The sequence below is a fragment of the Pimephales promelas genome, chromosome 23 (assembly GCF_988280905.1).
Source record: "Pimephales promelas chromosome 23, fPimPro1.hap1.1, whole genome shotgun sequence".
NCBI classification, from domain to species: domain Eukaryota; kingdom Metazoa; phylum Chordata; class Actinopteri; order Cypriniformes; family Leuciscidae; genus Pimephales; species Pimephales promelas.
This window is the reverse complement of record NC_142791.1, coordinates 22582501-22602878: the sequence shown is the minus strand read 5'-3', so window position 1 is coordinate 22602878 and position 20378 is coordinate 22582501. Positions and strand designations below refer to the sequence as shown.

The 20378-nt window shown below is 36.6% G+C and overlaps 1 protein-coding gene across 2 annotated transcripts in view; it reads right to left on the bottom strand.

Moving 5' to 3' along the window:
• Window positions 1-687: 687 nt before the first annotated feature.
• atg10 (ATG10 autophagy related 10 homolog (S. cerevisiae)) overlaps window positions 688-20378 on the bottom strand; it is a 37387-nt gene continuing 17696 nt past the window's right edge. Inside the window, exons 5-9 of one of the 2 annotated variants that reach the window (XR_005623413.2) lie at window positions 15820-15952; window positions 15325-15422; window positions 5315-5412; window positions 3733-4000; window positions 688-1634 (exon numbers count right to left, since the gene is read on the bottom strand). Coding sequence is in view for 1 of the 2 variants with exons in the window: in XM_039675913.2 (XP_039531847.2) it covers window positions 3901-4000; window positions 5315-5412; window positions 15325-15422; window positions 15820-15952 (429 nt within the window). In the remaining variant the exon portion in view is untranslated. Of the gene's footprint in view, window positions 4001-5314; window positions 5413-15324; window positions 15423-15819; window positions 15953-20378 lie in introns of both variants that reach the window. The other variant, XM_039675913.2, reaches the window with a different exon arrangement.

Below are 20378 nucleotides of genomic sequence, written 5' to 3'. Positions count from 1 at the left end.
TAGTGAAGCATGTAAAATAAATGGGTATTTGTTTCAAAGGCAATTCTAATTTCCTTTTCTTTAATGTAACAACTTCTCCAGATAATAATATTGAGGTCTGTCTAAAACTTACTCAATGTGCTACTTGCTTCAATTAGACGTTCTGCACACAATTATAAATGTGACTGGAATAATATACCCACAAATTAAAATTGTGTCGTCATTTGTCCTGCTGGAATATCCAGTTTGAACCGCTAGCTCTATCTTGACCATGCTAGCTGATTCAAGCTAGTCATTAGCATTCCGTGGAGAATAAACAACGATGTTTGCGGAATGTCTAAGCTGAATGTCTAATGAAAGTGTTGAGCTACAACATGTCTGGAATTGAATGCAAACATATGACATGATATATAATTGAATAACGACTTACATTTTGTAGCCTACCACGACTTTAGAAGACTTGCAGGCCTACACCTCTTACGAGCTACAGCCTAACATTAATCGCATAAATTGTCTTTTATCATACCTTTTTTCATATTTCATAAACATCACTGCTCATATTTGATATTTTCAATTTTTTAAACAACGGGAGGAAGAAAATAAAAGGCAAAATTTATTCCTAATTAACAGAATAGTTTAAAAGATGTTATCATTTACTCACCCTCATTTCATTTCAAACTTCTTTCTTTCTTGCAAGTAATGATGTAAAGGAGAAATTATATAGGTTCACATTCAATATACATTAACCAGGCCTGTTTGTTCAATAAGGGGACAGTAGGCCTACACGATCCCAGCTAACAAGGAATGTTCTCATAACTTTGTTCTCTTAAAGTCATTCACAGGTTCTTCCAGTTCTTAACAGACCGTTTGTTCAAAGTTGTCTGGTCTTTAATGTTCTCAAAACAACATAAAAATAAAAAGGATTTTTCTGAAACTTGAGAAAAAAGAAAAGAAAAAAAACCCGTTATAAATGACTTGTGATAATTGTCTATAAAATTTCTTTGATAAATTGAATTTTCCCTTAATGTCTTGTCTAACATTGTATTACCAAAAATTATTTTTATTAAAACATTCAAAATAACATATAACTTAATGGTAACGTTAGCAAAACGTTCTTAGAAGATATGTTTGTTAGCTAGGATAAATGCAGACAGTCACAGTCATATGATAGCTTCATATCAGACACATCTCCAGTTAAAAGCATAAATGAAATCAAACACCATTGTTTCTTAATCTTGTAAACCAAATGTAGTGCCAATTTAAAATATGCAAATCATTTGAAATGATTTGAACTCTGTAGCATGACAGTCATTGATTTTCATTTTGGGGTGACCTAAGCAGGTAACATACACTGTGATCCATGATCTATGCATTTCTCTCTCTCCTCTCCATCATTCCTGTCCGTCCATTAGAGCGAGATGCTCCGGGTAGGAGGCTGACCTCCTTACCAACACTGATACAGTCCCCTGAGAGACGAGCGCCCCATTTAGACATGCTGACGGAGGACTTTCACCGTCTTCTCTCAAACTCTGGACTCTAAACTCAGCTCCTCCGTTTCAGAAAGCCAGGATTTCAGAGGGATTCGATTCCATTCAACTGTTAAACTGGTCTGGCACAGCACGCTACGTGGATGAGTAATGAAGAGAAATGTCAGACTGCAGGGAGACACAACAAAAATACATCAGGCTATTTACTGTGCTTACAAGATGCAAGGTTATACGAATAATGTTATATTCCAATTTCAGGCCTCAGAAATGTCAAACATAGGCTAAATGCAGCCTGCTTCACATTACCCAACCAGTGAGGGAAAATATTGAGACACGTGTGCACACGCAGCTGGAGACAAAGACTCAGACATGTTTGAATAGCAATCCTCCATATGAAAGCACAAACAATGCCATGAAAATGCAAAAAAAAAGAAATATCAGCAGAGGAAAATATGGTTTGCCTTCTAATTTAATAATAGTCCAGATGATATATATCCTCCACAAATCCCAGAATTTAAAGGTTCTGTAAAACACTACAGAATCAAGGTTGCTACATACATGATCATGCTTGAAACAGTGGGGCCAAAATGTATTTAGTCAGCCACTGATTGTGCAAGTTCTCCTACTTAGAATAATGAGAGAGGTCTGTAATTTTCATTATAGATGCACTTCAACTATGAGAGAAAAAATGAGAGAGAAAAAATCCAGGAAATCACATTTTAGGATTTTTAAAGAATTTATTTGTAAATTATGGTGGAAAATAAGTATTTGGTCACCCACAAACCAGCAAGATTTCTGTCTCTCACAGACCTGTAACAACTTATTTAAGAAGCTCTTCGGTCCTCCACTCGTTACCTGTATTATTGGCACCTGTTCGAACCCGTTATCTGTATAAAAGACACCTGTCCACAGCCTCAGTCACACTCCAAACTCAGGCCACGTTTACACAACGCCGGGTATTTAGCAAAACGAATATTTTCCCCCTCTCCGTTTTCAAAAATAACATCGTTTACACACTCGCATAAATACGCCGTCGAGCGCCATCATAACTATGCCAAACCTATTGGCGGCAGTGTAGGGGTTAAGGATAAAGCCATTTAAGCCAATCAGAATCCTCAGAAACGACAAGAGAGAACCTAAAATGCCGTTTCTCCCAGTTCACACGACAACACATAACCGGCGTTTTCAGAAATAATCGTTTTCAGTGATAAAAACGACGTTTTCTTGTAAATGAGAGGGCAAAATGCAGAGAAATATCTGCGTTCTCCCATCGTGTAAAGGGGCCTCAACCATGGCCAAGACCAATGAGCTATCGAAGGGCACCAGGAAGAAAATTGTAGACCTGCACCCGGCTGGGAAGAGTGAATCTACAATAGTCAAGCAGCTTGTGTGAAAAAAATCAACTGTGGGAGCAATTGTAAGAAAATGGCAGACATACAAGACCACTGATAATCTCCCTCGATCTGGGACTCCACGCAAGATCTCATCCCGTGGGGTCAAAATGATCATGAGAACGGTGAGCAAAAATCCCAGAACTACACGGAGGGACCTGAAGAATGACCTGCAGAGACCTGGGACCAAAGTAACAAAGGCTACCATAAGTAACACACTACACCGAGAGGGACTCTAATCCTGCAGTGCCCGGCGTGTCCCCCTGCTTAAACCAGTACATGTCTAGGCCCGTCTGAAGTTTGACAGAGAGCATATGGATGATCCAGAAGAGGATTGGGAGAATATCACGTGGTCAAAATAGAATTTTTTGGTATAAACTCAACTCGAAGAATGCAGAGTTGAGTTTATAATAATACAAAATTTACAATAATACAAAATTTATAATACAAAATTTGGTTGGTAATAATACAAAAAGTCAGTAAGTCACTTAGCCTGCATTTATTTGATTTATTTGATACAGTTAAACAATGAAGTATTATTCATTTAAATGAACTGTTTTTATATTTTTAAATGTAATCCGTGTCTCATGTTCCTTCAGAAATCATTCTAAGCAGATTAGCTGCTCAAGAAACATTATTATCAATGTTGAATGTTGAGCCTAATATTTCTGTGGAAACCATGATATATATTTTGGGGGATTATTTGATGAATTTTGAAGTTCGAAAGAACAGCATTTATTTGAAATAGAAATCTTTTGTAACATAAATATATTTACCGTCACAATCTAATGCACAATTCATGAATAAATTATTTACATTCTTTTACAAAACAAAGACGCATGACCAACCATGACGCATGAATGAATAAAGCTCACAAGCTAGCTCAAGAAGGCTCTTAAAGACTTGGTGTCTTGGATGTTCAAGCATTGTTTCAGGACTTTTGAACCCTCTTAGAGACCCTCAGCAGGGTCACTGGTGTCCTCTTCACATCCTCTGGGTCAGTGGAGTCTGAGATAGACAGGAAGATCACTAGCAGCGGAGCTTCAGTCTGGAGCGGACACCTCAGTGCAGTAGCTCAATGGGACGTCCAGCCCGACGACGGGGCCCACAACACTCAGCCAGGTCACGATATAGTTCACCCTCCTGAGAACAGATGAGATGTTCACATTGCAGTGCTGCAATTTGAAAAACGTTTACATCTAATCATACATTGAATGGATACGTCTAAATCGATGGATATGCCAGATCTGATGACATTTAGAGCTAAATGAGACACATATAACACTGTGAGATGATATAACACCATTTTAAAATGTTAAAAAGAACATTTCCAGATTAAATTAAACTTTTATTAAAATCATGCTCTTCATTACCACAGATGTTGATGTTGATTTGTTCCTCATTTAAAATAGAAGTCTGTGGGGCAAGTATTCTGGAGGGTTTACATTTAAGCAGACATTTAAAGCTTGCATTTTTTATTAAAGCAAGTACATAAATGTATAACCTTGGTTTCCTGAGGCTCACAGGATATTATTCAATAAAAAACAAGTAGAAAATTAAAACAACAAAAATATTGCATTTTATTTGTTTAAAAGAGTGCTCACAAACACCCTCTATTATTAATTAATATTATTATTAATTAATATTATATTTAATTAACACTTTAAAATTTCCATTAAAACAATTCAATATTACATTTAACGATAATGAAATGTATTAAAAAATATATAATTCAAATATTATATATATATATATATATATATATATATATATATATATATATATATACATATATGAAGAGTTCAGATGCAAAAGCCTCTAAGTGCCATTTGAAATTTTCTTCTAGAATGATCATTTTTATCAAGCTTGTATATTTAAGTTCAGTAATTTCCATTAAATGGCAAAGAGGATTACCTATTAATTGTCATTTAAGTGAAATTACTGAACTTAGATATACAAGTTTGATAAAAATGATCATTCTAGAAGAAAATTTCAAATGGCACTTACAGGCTTTTGCATCTGAATTATATATATATATATATTATATTAAATGCAGATTTTAACCTGGTTTTCTTTTTTAGTTGGTCAAGACAGAAAAGGTTAGCAAACGATTCCATCACATAGTTTCATACTAATATAAGTAATGTTTAAGTCAAATGTTTAAATTTTCAAAGCTTAATTATTTTATATTTTAAACATTTATTAATTATGCTGTCTGAATATTTTCAATGGTATCCAACAAGCTGTTGACTGAATTTCTCACATAGTTCCTAGAGCAAATACAGTAGAGCACGACACTAGCAACACTAAGGTCATAGGTTTGATTCCCAAGGAATGCGTGTGCAGATAAAATGTGTATATTCAATAAAAAAAGCGTGTGAGGAATGTAAATGTAAACCCAGAATATTCATTTCACAGAATCTGTGACTACTGAAGCTGCAGCAGAGAGAAACTCACTTGTTTTCAGCCTGTGCCAAATCCAGAGCAGGTTTCATAAACTCCTCAGTGCGACATGGATGAAGCATGAAAAATGGTTGGCCCAGTAAAGGATGTTCCTACACACACACACACACATTGCGTTCAGTTCTTTGTTAATATCTATTCTGACCTCATTTTTTATAAAGAACAGGTTCTCACTGTCACACGCGGTAACACAGACATTAAACCAGTGCCACAACATGTGTTTTTCCATCTTAACTCAATGTTAAATAGTCACACGATACTTTTCATTACACAAATTCAATTACGCTCAAAGCTACGGATAAATTAAAAAGAAAATTACGAGGCAGACTTAAGCAAATCTGCCATGCAACACATGGTCTTCATTGGCACCCTGCTGAGCCGCTCTCGAGTGAGTCTCGCACACTGGAGGGCACTCATGCACAGCAGAGATGGAGGAATGTCCTATCCCATAATAACACACCATCACGGAGAGCTTCTTACGGAGCATTGGAAGAAGTCATACTTAGCAAGAGGATTGGAGCAAAAGGCAGAGAGGGACAATCTGAAATGTGACAATATAAAATTACACACACAAGCTCCTGAAGCTCCACCCTCTGTGACGGGAGCAGCAGCTCATTTGCATTTAAAGGGACACGCACAAAACAGCGTGTTTTTACTGACCCTCAAAAAGGGACATTTTTAATATGCTGTATAAACATTATTATAATGGTATGTGGTATTTTGAGCTAAAACTTCACATACACACTCTGGGGACAACAGAGACTTATTTTACATGTTGTAAAAAGGGCCATTATACCACCCCTTTAAATCACCTTTCTTACCCATTCTGATGCTCAGTTTGAACTGCAGTGCGTCTTGACCATGTCTACATGTCTAAATGCATTGTTGATGCCATGTGATTGGCTGATTAGATATTTGCATTAACAAGCAGTTAAACAGGTTTACCTAATGAGTGTGTGTATATAATAATAATTACATATTATTTACATTACTTTGACTGTAAAATTAACGCTAGAGAATAATGACAGACAGGCATGCCTAATATTTTTTTTTTTTTAAATTGTAACATTCAATTGCATTGACTTAAAAGGTGCTGTATGCGTTTTTTAGCTGCCTCTAGTGGTGATGTTTCAGAATGCAACAAGAGCGCTCGTACTTGTGTGCATGCTCGATCTCAAGAGCGAGCATTCACTACCGGCCACATGGAGACTTTCAACGCAACGGCGAAATCATCACACAACATGCTGGAAACTAATGCTAACTCCCACTGCAGTTACAATAATAGCCTACTTTTATCAGCTTGACGTTGAACTAATGTTCTGTGCTCGTCCATGATAATGTTACAATAAACTGCATTTAGCCGACATGTGATGTTATAGCATAAGCCATTTCTCTAACTATTCGTGTATCTTTCACAATCAGCAATGTCAACATAGGTGAATGTATAATATGATAACGAACACAGTTAGCGAACTAAACTGAACAGTTTCAGTGTATCAGTAAGATCGTAGGAAGTGACATAACTGTACTGAACGTGTCTGAACGTGATAGTAGTGGATGAGTGACGTTAGTCAGTAGATCTAGTAAATAAAATAAGTTACATCCTAAAGCACCGACTTTTTGTTATCCTGGAACATTCTTTTGTATTCACGTCTTGTTTCATGTAGTTTACCTTGCTATTTCACTAGAGTTTACTATGTTGATCCGCGTTTTTGTCCGGAGTCGATCAGATTCACGTTTTGCCTGACGAGCTTGAGCAGATAAAACTTTTTTTTTGTCATTTATATTTCTGTGGAGTTTGTGACGGAGTCTGTGTTGTGCTGGAGGCAGGACATTTTTGGGGTGTTATCAGACTCCATGTCGTCAGCTGAAGTGCCGTTGGTCGCAAGGTTGACTGTAAGGATAGAGAGGCTCGGGAGCGCACATGCACGTCACATCTGATGGATTTCGCAGGAAATCCGACCCGGAGACCTCACATATAAATATGAATATTGACCAGAGGTAATAGCGCAACCCGAAAAGTGGATCATTGCAATGTGTGATTACAACCCCTTCAAACACAGGCAATAAAAAAAGGATTGGTTTTATAAAAAAAAGTTACATATAGGACCTTTAAAGGACAAGTTCAGTATTTCACCATTAAAGCCCTGTTTTAAGATCGTTTCTGATGAAATAGAATGGTTAAGATTGTTTAATTAATTTTTGATATGTTTTAGCTTACCTCAAGGGCATCCAAGATGTAGGTGTCTTTGTTTCCACAGTATTTTCAATTTTGACATTTTTCAGTCAAACCGTTGTTGTCTATCAGTCATACACTGGAGACTAAGGGGGTCCACCAAAGAGCATGCACAGAGAAGTCCAAATTAAACATGATTTAATGACTCGTAAATGTAAGTACACATTGATGGCCTAAGACACGAAACGAGCAGTTTTTATGAGAAAACGAACACTATTTATATCGTTTTACCTCTTGTAATCACAGTGATCTGAATCAGTTGTGCAATGTCCAACTGAACCGAACTGAATCAGTCAATGTTACGCCGGAAGTGATCGCTTGCGTGTGATGTCACTCAATATTTACACAGAGATTTCGGAAGTTTTACCTTTTACTAAACTTATTTAGATATACCGAAATCGTCTTCCATTGCGGTTTCCCGTATATCTAAATATGTTTAGTGAAAGGTAAAACTTCCGAAATTTCTGTATAAACAAAGTGTGACGTAGGCGCGCAAGCGATTACTTCCGGCGCATGCGCAGACCGAAGCGCCCGTGCCGTCAGATCATTTTGTCATGGCTATGATTACAAGAGGTAAAAGCGATATAAATACTGTTCGTTTTCTCACACAAACCGCTCGTTTCATGTCTTAGGCCATCAATGTGTACTTACATTTACGAGTCATTTAAAATCATGTTTAATTTGGACTTCTCTGTGCATGCTTTTTGGTGGACCCCCTTAGTCTCCAGTGTAAGAATGATAGACAACAACGGTTTGACTGAAAAATGTCAAAATTTAAAATACTGTGGAAACAAAGACACCTACATCTTGGATGCCCTTGAGGTAAGCTAAAACATATCAAAAATTAATTTCAAAGTGAACTATCCCTTTAACCATTGTATTTAATCAGAAACAATCTTAAAACAGGGCTTTAAGTGTAAAATACCGAACTTGTCCTTTAAGAACCAAGCGGCAATTAAACCACAAGCCAGTTTGAAGAAAGATTTGAGCACCAACTCAACACCAGAACACTAATTTTTTGGAGGAAAAGGTGTAAATGCGCACGTCGAAGACAACTGCAAGGTCCGAGCCTCGAGGGTGCCCTTGGGGACAGAAACTTTTGTGTCAGTATGCCGTTTAATCCAGTCATCCGAAAACCTTTTAAACTCTCGTCTCCGCAAATAAGAACAACCTCAGTGCACTGTCCCCATCTGCATTAAAATTCACAACATCAACTGTCTAGATCTATTGCTGTGTTACCGTTCAAGCGCCAAAGACATGCTGACTCTTCAAATTCCCTCGACGAGACCTCACTGTTAGCATCAGCGAGATAGAGTTGGACTTTTTCAGGTTATTTGTGAATAGCTATGCCATTGTACTGCGGCACGATTCGAGCTCGGTCAGTCAATTATCGTGACTTCATCTACAGGCCTCATGGGAGAACAGACTGAATCACTATGCATACCAAACTGTTGTGAACATGGAGGCTAAACACTGCACTTCAGAGTCTTGTTCTGTTGAAATAGATACTTCTGTAAAATACATATCAACACACACACACACACACGCATGGTTTACTATCTTTGTTGAAACTCTCCATAGACGTAATGGTTTTTATACTGTACAAACTGTATATTCTATCCCCTTACACAAACCCTATCCATAAACCTAACCATCCCAGGAAACATTCTCCATTTTTACATTTTCAAAAATAAATAAATAAATAAATAAAAATAAAAAATCAATTTATAAGTGTTTACACCCATGGGGACCTCAATTTAGGTCCCCACAGTGACACAAGTCCCCATGAGTCTGTGTGCATTCAGGTTTGAGCCCCCACCAGGATAGAAAACATGTACACACAAACTCAGATCACGTAAAGTCTTAAATATAAAGGTACTAAAAGTTTTGTTGCAGTGATACCATACAACAGTGGTTCCCAATCTTGGTCCTGGAATACTGCGCATTTTAGATGTTCCCAAAAACAACACCTGATCCAACTCATCAGCTTGTTACTAGAGACTTCAAAACGGGCAGTCTAAAATGGTTAAAGAGTCAGAGATTCATTCTGGTAACCCGAAGCTTGTGGGTTTGATTCTCAATACGCACCTAAAGCCCCGTTCACAACGCCAGCGATTTTGTCGCTTTGTGTCGCTAGGCTCTGTACTGTGATGTCGCTTGTGGGCGTTCGTAGTGCTGTCGCTCTGATGTTATTGGTAGACTGCACGTCTGGCCATATCTATACAAAAGACCATCACAAGTGATATATAATTTTAATTTGACTGGGAATAAATGACTTTTAAGGCTAAAAAGAAACCATATGCTGTTGGGAGAGTGTTTTTATATCTCCACAGCTGTGTTCATTGGATTAAATCATTTACTAGATCAACGATCGATCGAATGAACAAATTAAACTCACTCATACTGTCACAAATTATAAAAACGTCATTCGAATTTGACAATCAATTTTCTTGTCCCTAATAGTCAACGTAATGCAGGGGAAATTGTAAAATGAACTGCAGGAGTGCTAAACGTGCATCATAAAATTACAACACTCGAACTATAACGTTAAATGAAAGAATTAAACTCACTGAGACTGTCGACAGTTTCTTTTCCATGCATCATTTTATTATCCATGTATGTGGTTACAGTCAAATCATATAAAACAGTGACATCGTCCTCAAACTCTTTCTTTCTGTCTTGCCTGCCCTGCACTCAAGACGGTGACGCGAGCTCCACCGAAAGTCTTCTTTCCTATTGGTTGTCGCTCGCGAAAATCGCTTCTCATTTGCATAAAGTTAAAAATTCTCAACTTTTGTCGCTTGTCTCTTGACACGCCCACATTCTGTCGCCAACGGTCACTAGTCATGTTTCCATCCACTTGTCAATCGAATTATCTGAAATTCGGTTAAAAAACTCATGCGGATAAAGCTGGTGAAAGTGTTTCCATCCAACGGCTTTAAAGCGAATAAAAACCTGTACGTAATGACGTCACATGCTGTTTTGCGATCAAATTGGTATATCGAATTGATTTGAGACATTTTAAGTTGTTTCCATTTATTTTCGCACTAAATCGAACAACATTCAAGCAAACTTTTGCGAACAAAGTTTTGTTAGACAAAACGGATCGCGCCATCTACCAAAAATGATCAATATTTCAGAAGTTGAAGGCTAATAATGCTTATGTGCCAGCTGATAGCGACATATGAATGGGATAATGTATGCGAGGTATATCGATCAAGAGAAAATTCGATGAGACCGAACGTATTTCATTTGAGTCGATTTTCATGAAATTTCATCGAATTTTACTGTTTCCATAAGGCTTTTTTCATTTGATATCACTCAATTCGGATAAAAACGTGTCGATGGAAACATGGATACTGTCGCTCGTGTCGCCGGATGTCGCCAGCGTTCCATTGAAATGAATGGGATCTTGTCGCTTTGTCGCTGCGTGTCGCTGGCGGTGTGAACGGGGCTTAACCCCCAATCGCTCCCCGGCCCCAACAGCAAAACTAACTTATATGGTTTAAATGCAGAGGACAAATTCTGAGTCCGGGTAACCATGCTTGACCTTTACATGTCGCTTTCACTTTGAAGACCTGAAATATGCGTGTTAGATAAGAGAGACATCAAAAATGTGCAGTTTTGGGGGTATTTCAGGACCAAGATGAAGAACCTCTGCCAATAACCATTTTAGGTTCCCCAAAGAACCTTTTAGTGATCAGTTCTTAATAGAACCTTTTTTATTAGTGTGAAGAAAATTTTTATAATCTAAAGATTTCAATTGAAAAGAACCTTGAACATGCATGGAACCTCAGGGAACCATGGATACTAAAAAAGAACATTCATTTTGGTTCATTTTCACACATTATTGATTCCTTATTGGGTCCTCAGAGAGAAGGGTTCTTCGTTGTCCTAATCTACTTTGCAACCTCTATTATTGGTTACCCTAAGAATGCGATTTGGGTTTAAGAAAATTGGGGAGATAAAGAAGAGAACGAGAGCTATAAGAGGGTAAAAACAGAGAGTGCAGAGAGAAAAGCGAGAGACCGAGCAAGAGATAAAGAGAGAGAGAGAGTCCATTGGCGTCACAGCTCATAAGGTCTTGATGTGAGTCACTCATGTTTACCTGCGTCAGATACAGCAGTGTTCCATCTCCTGAGCACCTGAAGACCCTCAACCCTTCCCGAGTCCTTCCCTCTGCTTTTACTGCTGTCCCTCTCCTTTAATATCCTCCGCTGCCAATAATCAGCCTTTTTCTGCATCTATCGCTCCATCCATTCTCCATCTCCCAGTAATCACGCCTACGTATCTGCATCCATCACAGCCTAAAGCAGGCAGCCCTAAACAGCTGGAATCAGTTTTTCCATACGACCCAGAAGATCTACCAGCCATCAACGTAAGGTTTGATCCACATCGTAGCTTATTGTGGCCGAGAACCACCCACTAAGACAGGAACAGCTGTCTGATTAAACTGACCAATCACAGTTTTAGGATGCATTTAGACTGTAGGTTTTGATGCACAACATTTTCCCATTAGCAATTGAAACTTTTTTACAAATATTTTAATTACCTGTATTTTAAAATAACACACACAAGGGCTGACAAGCAATTAATATGAGATCAATTAATTGGCACATTGTGTGATTAATTACATGAAATAATTTTTGGGGGGTAATTTCTCAGCCAAATTTTGTGTGTGATTTAAATTTTTTAAAGTCATTATTGTTTTAAATGAGAAAAGCATCAAATAGAAGTAAAAAAATAGCTTTAGAAACATATTTTATTTGATTCAAATTAGAACTTATTACACAAACTTTTAGGCTACAATATTTTTTTCTTTCTTTAGAAGGTGCATCTGAATTGGAATTTAGATAAATTGACAGACCAAAGCAGTTTGGTTACAAAGATTCTTCAAAAGACCTTCTAAATCCCCTGTAGTCACTAACTGTATCCCTCATCTTTGATCACCTATAGATTTGATCATCTATAACTCATCTTTGATCACCAAAATTACATATTTAAAATGTTTTTTCCTTTAAAAAAATTCTCCATGACTTAAAATAGCTTGAATGTAAGGGCGTTGAAAGCACCTGAAAGTCACCAAAGTTCACGTTCAGAAATTGTTGGTTTGGTTTCACACTTCAATTATGCAAGCGCACTAAAGGACTTTACGTGACACACTTGCGTCTTGTCGTCATCATCTATGTGGGCTGCATCTTGACATTGATTGGTTTGTAAATGGTCGTGCGTCTGATGTTAGCGTGTTGTCAATTCGGCGGGTAACTTTGACAACATGAATGAACAGACGCATATCTCCCGTTCTCTCATACCCTCTCTCTCTCTCATCCTCTCTGAAAATATTTGGAAAGTGTCTGCATTTTTGAGCGTTTTTTTCCAGTTGACTTCTTATTATGTCATCAGACCATACGTCAATTAAAAACCTAGTCTCCTCCTCTCCCCATGTGCTACCACGGCTCGTTTTTCCCATAGATATGTATATAAAGGCTAGATGTGTTACGGCGGAGTTTCCATCGTCATCACCAGCGGCCATCTTGTCACAGACAAGCTGATGTAAGATGAGTGGTCAGCACGAACACAAATTATCTCGTTGAAATCTTGACGGATTTACAAACGGTTTGGTTTCTTACAAACGTTATTAACGTGGTTATAATTATCTGGATGATTATTTATTTATACACTTTTTATTCATAAGTATGCAGTGTCATAACTACATCTCTGACGTTTATAACAAAACAAACCGTTTGAAAATCGGTAGAAAATTGAGCAAGTTATGCTCATTTAAATAGTACATGTACCATTAACACAATGTTACGAGTGAGCGAGCTGCCTGTGACAAGATGGCCGCCAGGTGCAGACGTCGACCTCCATTGGCCAGCAGCGTGGACGACATATCTAGCCTTTATATAGATGTCTATGGTTTTTCCTTCCACCTTCTGTTTATTCGGCAATGCGGGAACCACCAGAACTTCCTGTAAGGTCTGAAAGTCCGAACCATATATACAAAAATGCCTTCACGCTAGAAACGAACCAAACCTTTGTTTAGTTTGATCCGGACCGAGACTACCTCTTTTTGTCGGACCAAATTTCATCTGTTTGGTCCAGACCATGATCCGAGGGAGGTTTCACACCTGTAATTTTGATTTCAGACTAAACTGAAAAGTCAGAAAGTCTGGACCAAACAAGGTCGGTGTGAAAGGGCCCTTGCCTCATTTAGTATACACGGTTCTATGAATAGGCAAATTAGCCCCGCCTCCACTCAAACACAGATCCACTCGTTGATTACAAGGTAGTTTACGAAGTCAGAAACACCAGCGATTTCAATGAGACTGTCTTTGGTTCACTGAAAATACTCAGCAATGGTGCTGACTTATAAATTTGCACATGGTTTGCCTTAAAGTATATAAACAACATCACATTAACATATAAACAACATTCAAAACTTGATTTACACCACAGGGGGACTTTAACAGAATTTTCATTTTTTGGCTATACCCGAAATTAAATTATATATATTTTTTACTGAAGTGATATTCTAAATAAGAAACTGAAACTGCCAATAGGTAGCGATACATGTCTAAATGAGTAAGTCAGCGAATCATTCATTCATTCGATTCGTTCAAACGGCGGATTCATTCAGGAAGTAAATGTCTCTCTTTGGTTCACCCGATTGATTCGTTCATAATGCAGATTCATTCAGAACAGACAATATTGTGTCCAAAATATAACCCAATATTAGCTTCTTATTTATTGAACTTGTATAAAATCAATATCACATTCATACTTGTGCTATTTGGGACAAACACAGCACTTGTGTGACATTGTGCTCGTTCCTCTTGTGATACCGTAACTATACCATATGATATAAATATGAATACAAGACAAAATAAAATAAAAACACGGCATTTTTTCTCTAATATCTTGAATTTTAGGGGCATTCTAACTGCATTTTATAGGCTCCATCACAGTGAGTTGTTGCCCTGTATCATGTTCGTCACCAATGAACTTTATGAAATGTAAATGTCTGACCAGGGGCGTGAAATATTTTTACCATAATCGACAGCCCTAATAACAGTGTTGTAGTACTCGAGACTCGAACTCGTCTCGGACTCGGCCTCGAGACCATATTTTAATGGTCTTGGTCTTGTCATCGACTCGTGTGCATTTGGACTCGGAATTGACTCGTACTCGAACATTTTTTTTTTTAGGACTCGGACTTATTCCCGAGTCCACTCGAGTTCAATTCAAAATATTTTTCATGATTATTAATGTATGTTAATAAAATATTTCTTTAAATTGATTCACACGCCCAGTGATTGGTGATTTTCTAGTGCGCAACTGCGCATGACAAATTGTAATAAAATTACTTTTAACACCACCCACTATGTGGCCTTTTTACCCTAAACTGATCATATTTTTTAAACTCTAAGTAAATTCAGTATTAAAAAAAAGGATTTCTCTAAGTAAATAAAAGTAAATTAGGTAATCAACCCTCACTGGTCTCGGACTCGACTCGGACTCGACTCTCTATGGACTCGGTCTTGACTCGGACTGGACTCTCTCTGGTCTCGGTCTCGACTCGGACTCGAGTGAGGTGGTCTCGACTACAACACTGCCTAATAATATATATTAATATATATATATATATACACACACAACTGTGTATAATATATTATTTTATAACCAATCAAGCCTTTGAAACTGAAAAGCTGGCCAGATGATTTTGAGAAAGCATCTGCCAAACAACAAATTCAGTCACACACATTACCTGTTGGGTCAGCGTGTCCCAGGGTCCCTGTTGTAGTCTCTGTCTATAGTTCGGATGAACATTGCTCCACACCTCCTCAAGAGAGAGAGGATTCCCATCTGTAATGAAAACAATGTTTTCTAATCTGATTACAGTCCGTATAAGTGATCACTTCAAAATGGTTGATTCCTGCGTGTGCATGTTTGCTAACTTGCTCAATAACAGCTCCAAAAATGTTTACATGGCAGCCTTTCATTTATTTACAGCACAAAGTCAAACTTGTTGAGCACAAGAGCAAGTCGCCGTTCTGCCTGCTAAACTCAAAACACTCCTGTTGAGAAGGGATCTCAGTGTAAATGTTGAGTCTGTTTTTGCAGCGCACATAAAACCAAACTTTGAGAAAGCAGAACACAGAGGGTTCTGAAATACACACACACTGATAAGGGAAGCAGACAGCATATAAACAAGACTTTGCAGTTTAATGATAGAAATGCAGTGAGAGAGAACGTGGTGTACCTAACGTAGAGGCTCTGAAATAGAGGACGGGGATCTGATAGCTGCAAGAATACAGAACGTGGTATTCATAGCGCAGCACAGCATGAATTTCACATACTGCCTGAACTCCAGCCGTTTCATCCTCAACGTTTGCCTAGAAAACAAGACGGAGAAAAATGTAGAAAGTGAGAGATTCATGCCATTCCATGAAATAGATGCAGCCATAAATGCACGGGAGAAAAATGGATGCGGATTAATATCAAGTCTCAAATTTTGAGACAACATTCTATGTTGAAGGATTAGTTCAGTCAAAAATGAAAACTCAATCTCTTGTCGTTACAAACTCGTATAAATTATTTCAGTCCATAGAATGTTCACACTTCTCATTGTCATACACAGAAGCTGTATTTAAAACTTAGCCGGCAAGGATACATTTTTATATATATTTATTATTTGATACATTTACATGATATTTCACACTTAAATAGGTTCAGTGCAGCTAGTATTAATGAATTTGATCATGTATAATATTTTGTCATTATTGTTAATACTAGTTATATGATAATATAAATATTAACTATTATGTATATTATATATCATACATGATATTTCACATTGTTATTAACTAACTGTGGGATGTTTGCCACTATATTTTTAAAACAATAATATCTTAGTAAATACCTTAAATAATATTGACAAACTATATATCATTTGAAAGCTTACAATCTCTAGTTTCCATATTTGGTGACTGATTTTCAAAATATATTACAGAGAAGCCATAATTGATCAATATGCAACAAGAATATTTTCATACTCATAAGGCGTGTTCAGACCTTTATTTTAAAATAGCAGTAAACATGAAAAATCATGAAAAAATGGTAGAAACCTCAGTTTGTTTTCATGCCAAAAGTTCAAAAGATAGAATCCATTCAATTATTTTGGAAAAAAAAGGTCTGAAAAGTTTGAAATATCAAGAAAAAAATAATAAATTCACCATTTGTGACGTGGCAGCTAGCTATGACTTACATGCATGTTCTTTGTATGCGTTTCTTAGAGGTTCAATTCATATCAAAATCTGCCAAACTTCCCATACTACTTCTGAATAGGATCTCTACTTCAGAAATTGTATGAAAATTGTGAAAATAATGGTTCATATCACTCAAAACACGAATGGAAATGCAGACGCCCTTATATGGGCAGTAATGGAGTCTGATTGTGCCCTAGTGAAAAAGTTTGGTACTGCGCTCAAACAAAATCTTACTGAAAGCTAATTTTTTGAGATATCAACCTAAAATTTGAAACACAACTTGTTCAGATTTTTGGCTTTGATCTCTCTGCCGTTTTAGAGTAGCCCAGGTTTTGAAAATTTATATTTTATGTAAAATATGAATAATTCATATTTTTAAATTGTACATTTCCATAAACTCAAACTTCTATAACTTTTTTTCTGTTTAACTTTCTTAATTTATTTCACTTCTACAAAAATGTTTTCTTCTGCCAAATGTCTTCTTTAAAACAAGACCAATCATATGTCTATATTCCAAAGCGTTCTTGAATTACAACCATTTAAGTTTGAAATGTGCATTTTCATGTCTATTCAAAAAAGAGGGGGTGACAGTTAAGAGGTTAAAGGACAACTCCGGCGCAAAATGAACCTTTGGTCTAATTACACATTGGTACATAGTCAACCGTTCTCTGAGATTTGTTTTCATGATAATCGAACGTAAAGAGTTTTATCTCTAAAAACTGTTTAGCTTATAACGCTAGTATATGGGGCATAAAGTAATGAAAATAAAAATCGCTAGTTAATACCACTAACAAAGCTCAAAATAGCCCAACACTAACATGGTAGCATAATCAGGGTCCCTACATGCAAACCGAAGCATTGAGAACGTTGTAAGTACACAGACCGTTTAATAAGAAGATATTTTATAAAGACAGTCCACTTTGCGAATACAGGCAGGAGCCATCTTTGGAAAACAGTCTCGAGCAGTCGATCCACGAACGCCGAGCGTGCGCTTTAATATTTTAAGATCAAATTCATTAATAGTAGCTAGTTAGGTTGGTACAGCAAGGACGCATCAAATTGATCAAAAGCAATCGTTATAGAAATTTTTCATGTCAGAAAAGTTTTGTTCTTCTGAACTTTCGGTTTTTGACAAAAAATACTAAGCAGCACAATCGTTTTCCAAATTAAGAATAATAAGAAATACTTCATGAGCTTGATAGCAGCATGTTAGACATTGTTATTGACAGGTTTTGGAGCTCAACGCCATCCCAGTTCATTTTCATTCTATAGACAAAAGTCGCCAGAGCATTCTCCTAAACTCTCCTTCTGCGCTCCAAAAGACAGTCATTCAGGTTTGGAAGACGTTTTCTTTATTGGGTAAACTATTCTCATACAACTTCTTGCCACAGAAATCCTAATTCTATTTAAACCGAACAGGCTTTCCACCTGCAAGAAGTCATGAATGGAGCCATATCGCATATCTGATCAATGGTACATGAGCAGACTTGTCATAAACCCTGAGAAAAGTGATGCGAATGCCAAACCCAAACGTACATCCACACCACCCAGCCATCGACATACGCAAGTGATTCATCGACCAGCATGTGACTTCATTCTTCTTTCCATAACTTGACTGAGGACCATGAGACCTCCTGAACAGTCCATGTGGGCAACAACACGTGTTTACCTTTTTGTTTTCCTCTCGCATCCTTCATATATAGGATGTTGTTGAGATGTTGAGGGAGTTTATGCATTCCACCCTTTATGTTGTGGAACATGACTAATGGTATCATGCACCCTCGAGCGGGTCCGTATTTACAAATGTTGTGCAGACTATTAACCAAGGTTAGCTCTCTTTCATTGGGCGGTGCACACTGGATTTTCTTGCTCCTTCTCGACCTGCAACCCCTGGTGATTAATTGGCTGTCAGAATGCGGTTTAGTGCACTGCAACTTGCACAAACACAGATAAACAGGAAGGGATGCCGTCATCCTAGGGAGGAGTCAACAACCATCCCTACAGTGCTGGGACTAACTACAACCAAAAGCAGCGCAGCAACTAATTTACTGGAACTACACTTTGTAGATATTACGACTACATCACACTAGGTTCTCCTGTAACAAGCAACTTTTACCAATAGACCATTTCACAAGATGTAAACAACACTGGTCCAGAAGCACTTCCTGTTTCAGTTTTTTTAACACTACATATAAGCTGGGATAAAATACAACCAACAGAACATTTAAAACTGAATCAAAAAGTTAAACAAACATCTTTAAGATGTTTTCTTTACATGTGAAATAAAGAAAACAGTTACAAACTGAAACAGGAAGTGATTCTGGACCACTGTTGTTTACATCTTGTGAAATGGTCTAGTGGCGATGTAACAACAAAAATCCTGGACTGTCAGGTTTGTTTTAGTAAATTGGTTAATTTGTACAGCTGTAAAGACAATGTAAATAAAACAATTTAAACAAATTCCCTGATTCGAGTCTGTGCAGTATTTTGTAAGAAACTCTTAGTGTTTTATGCCCTGCTAGAAATACTGCTTTGATTAAAGTATGCATAATGTTATATTACTGTTATTATTATTAAAAAAAGATATTGCATTCTTATATACTTTAGCCTCAGTGTAGCTACCGTAAATTTGTCCTTTAATATTTTATCAATAATAATAATAGTAATATAATATACTTTTATTTTGCACATTTAAAAGATACTGCACCCAAATATAGCTTATATAGCCTAATATAGCACACACAAACACACACACAGACACACACACACACACATATATATATATATATATATATATATATACACACACACACACACACACACACATATCTTATATATATATATATGAAGAGTTCAGATGCAAAAGCCTCTAAATGCCATTTGAAATTTTCTTCTTTAATGATGATTTTTATCAAACTTGTATATTTAAGTTCAGTAATTTCACTTAAACAACAATTAATAGGTAATTATCATTCCCATTTAAGTGAAATCACTGAACTTAAATATACAAGCTTGATAAAAGTGATCATTCTAGAAGAAAATTTCAAATGGCATTTAGAGGCTTTTGCATCTGAACTCTTCATATATATATATATATATATATATATATATACACACACACACACACACACACACACACACATATATACATGAAGAGTTCAGATGCAAAAGCCTCTAAGTGCCATTTGAAATTTTTTTCTAGAATGATAATTTTTATCAAGCTTGTATATTTAAGTTCAGTGATTTCACTTAAATGGCAATGATAATTACCTATTAATTGTTATTTAAGTGAAATTACTGAACTTAAATATACAAGTTTGATAAAAATCATCATTAAAGAAGAAAATTTCAAATGGCATTTAGAGGCTTTTGCATCTGAACTCTTCATATATATATATATATATATATATATATATATTAGGACTGGGCAAATCCAAAATATCCAAAATAAAAGTTTGTGTTTACATAATATACGTGTGTGTATTGTGTATAATTATTTTGTATATAAAAAATTAATGCACATGCATGTATATATTTAACATTTTTGTATTAA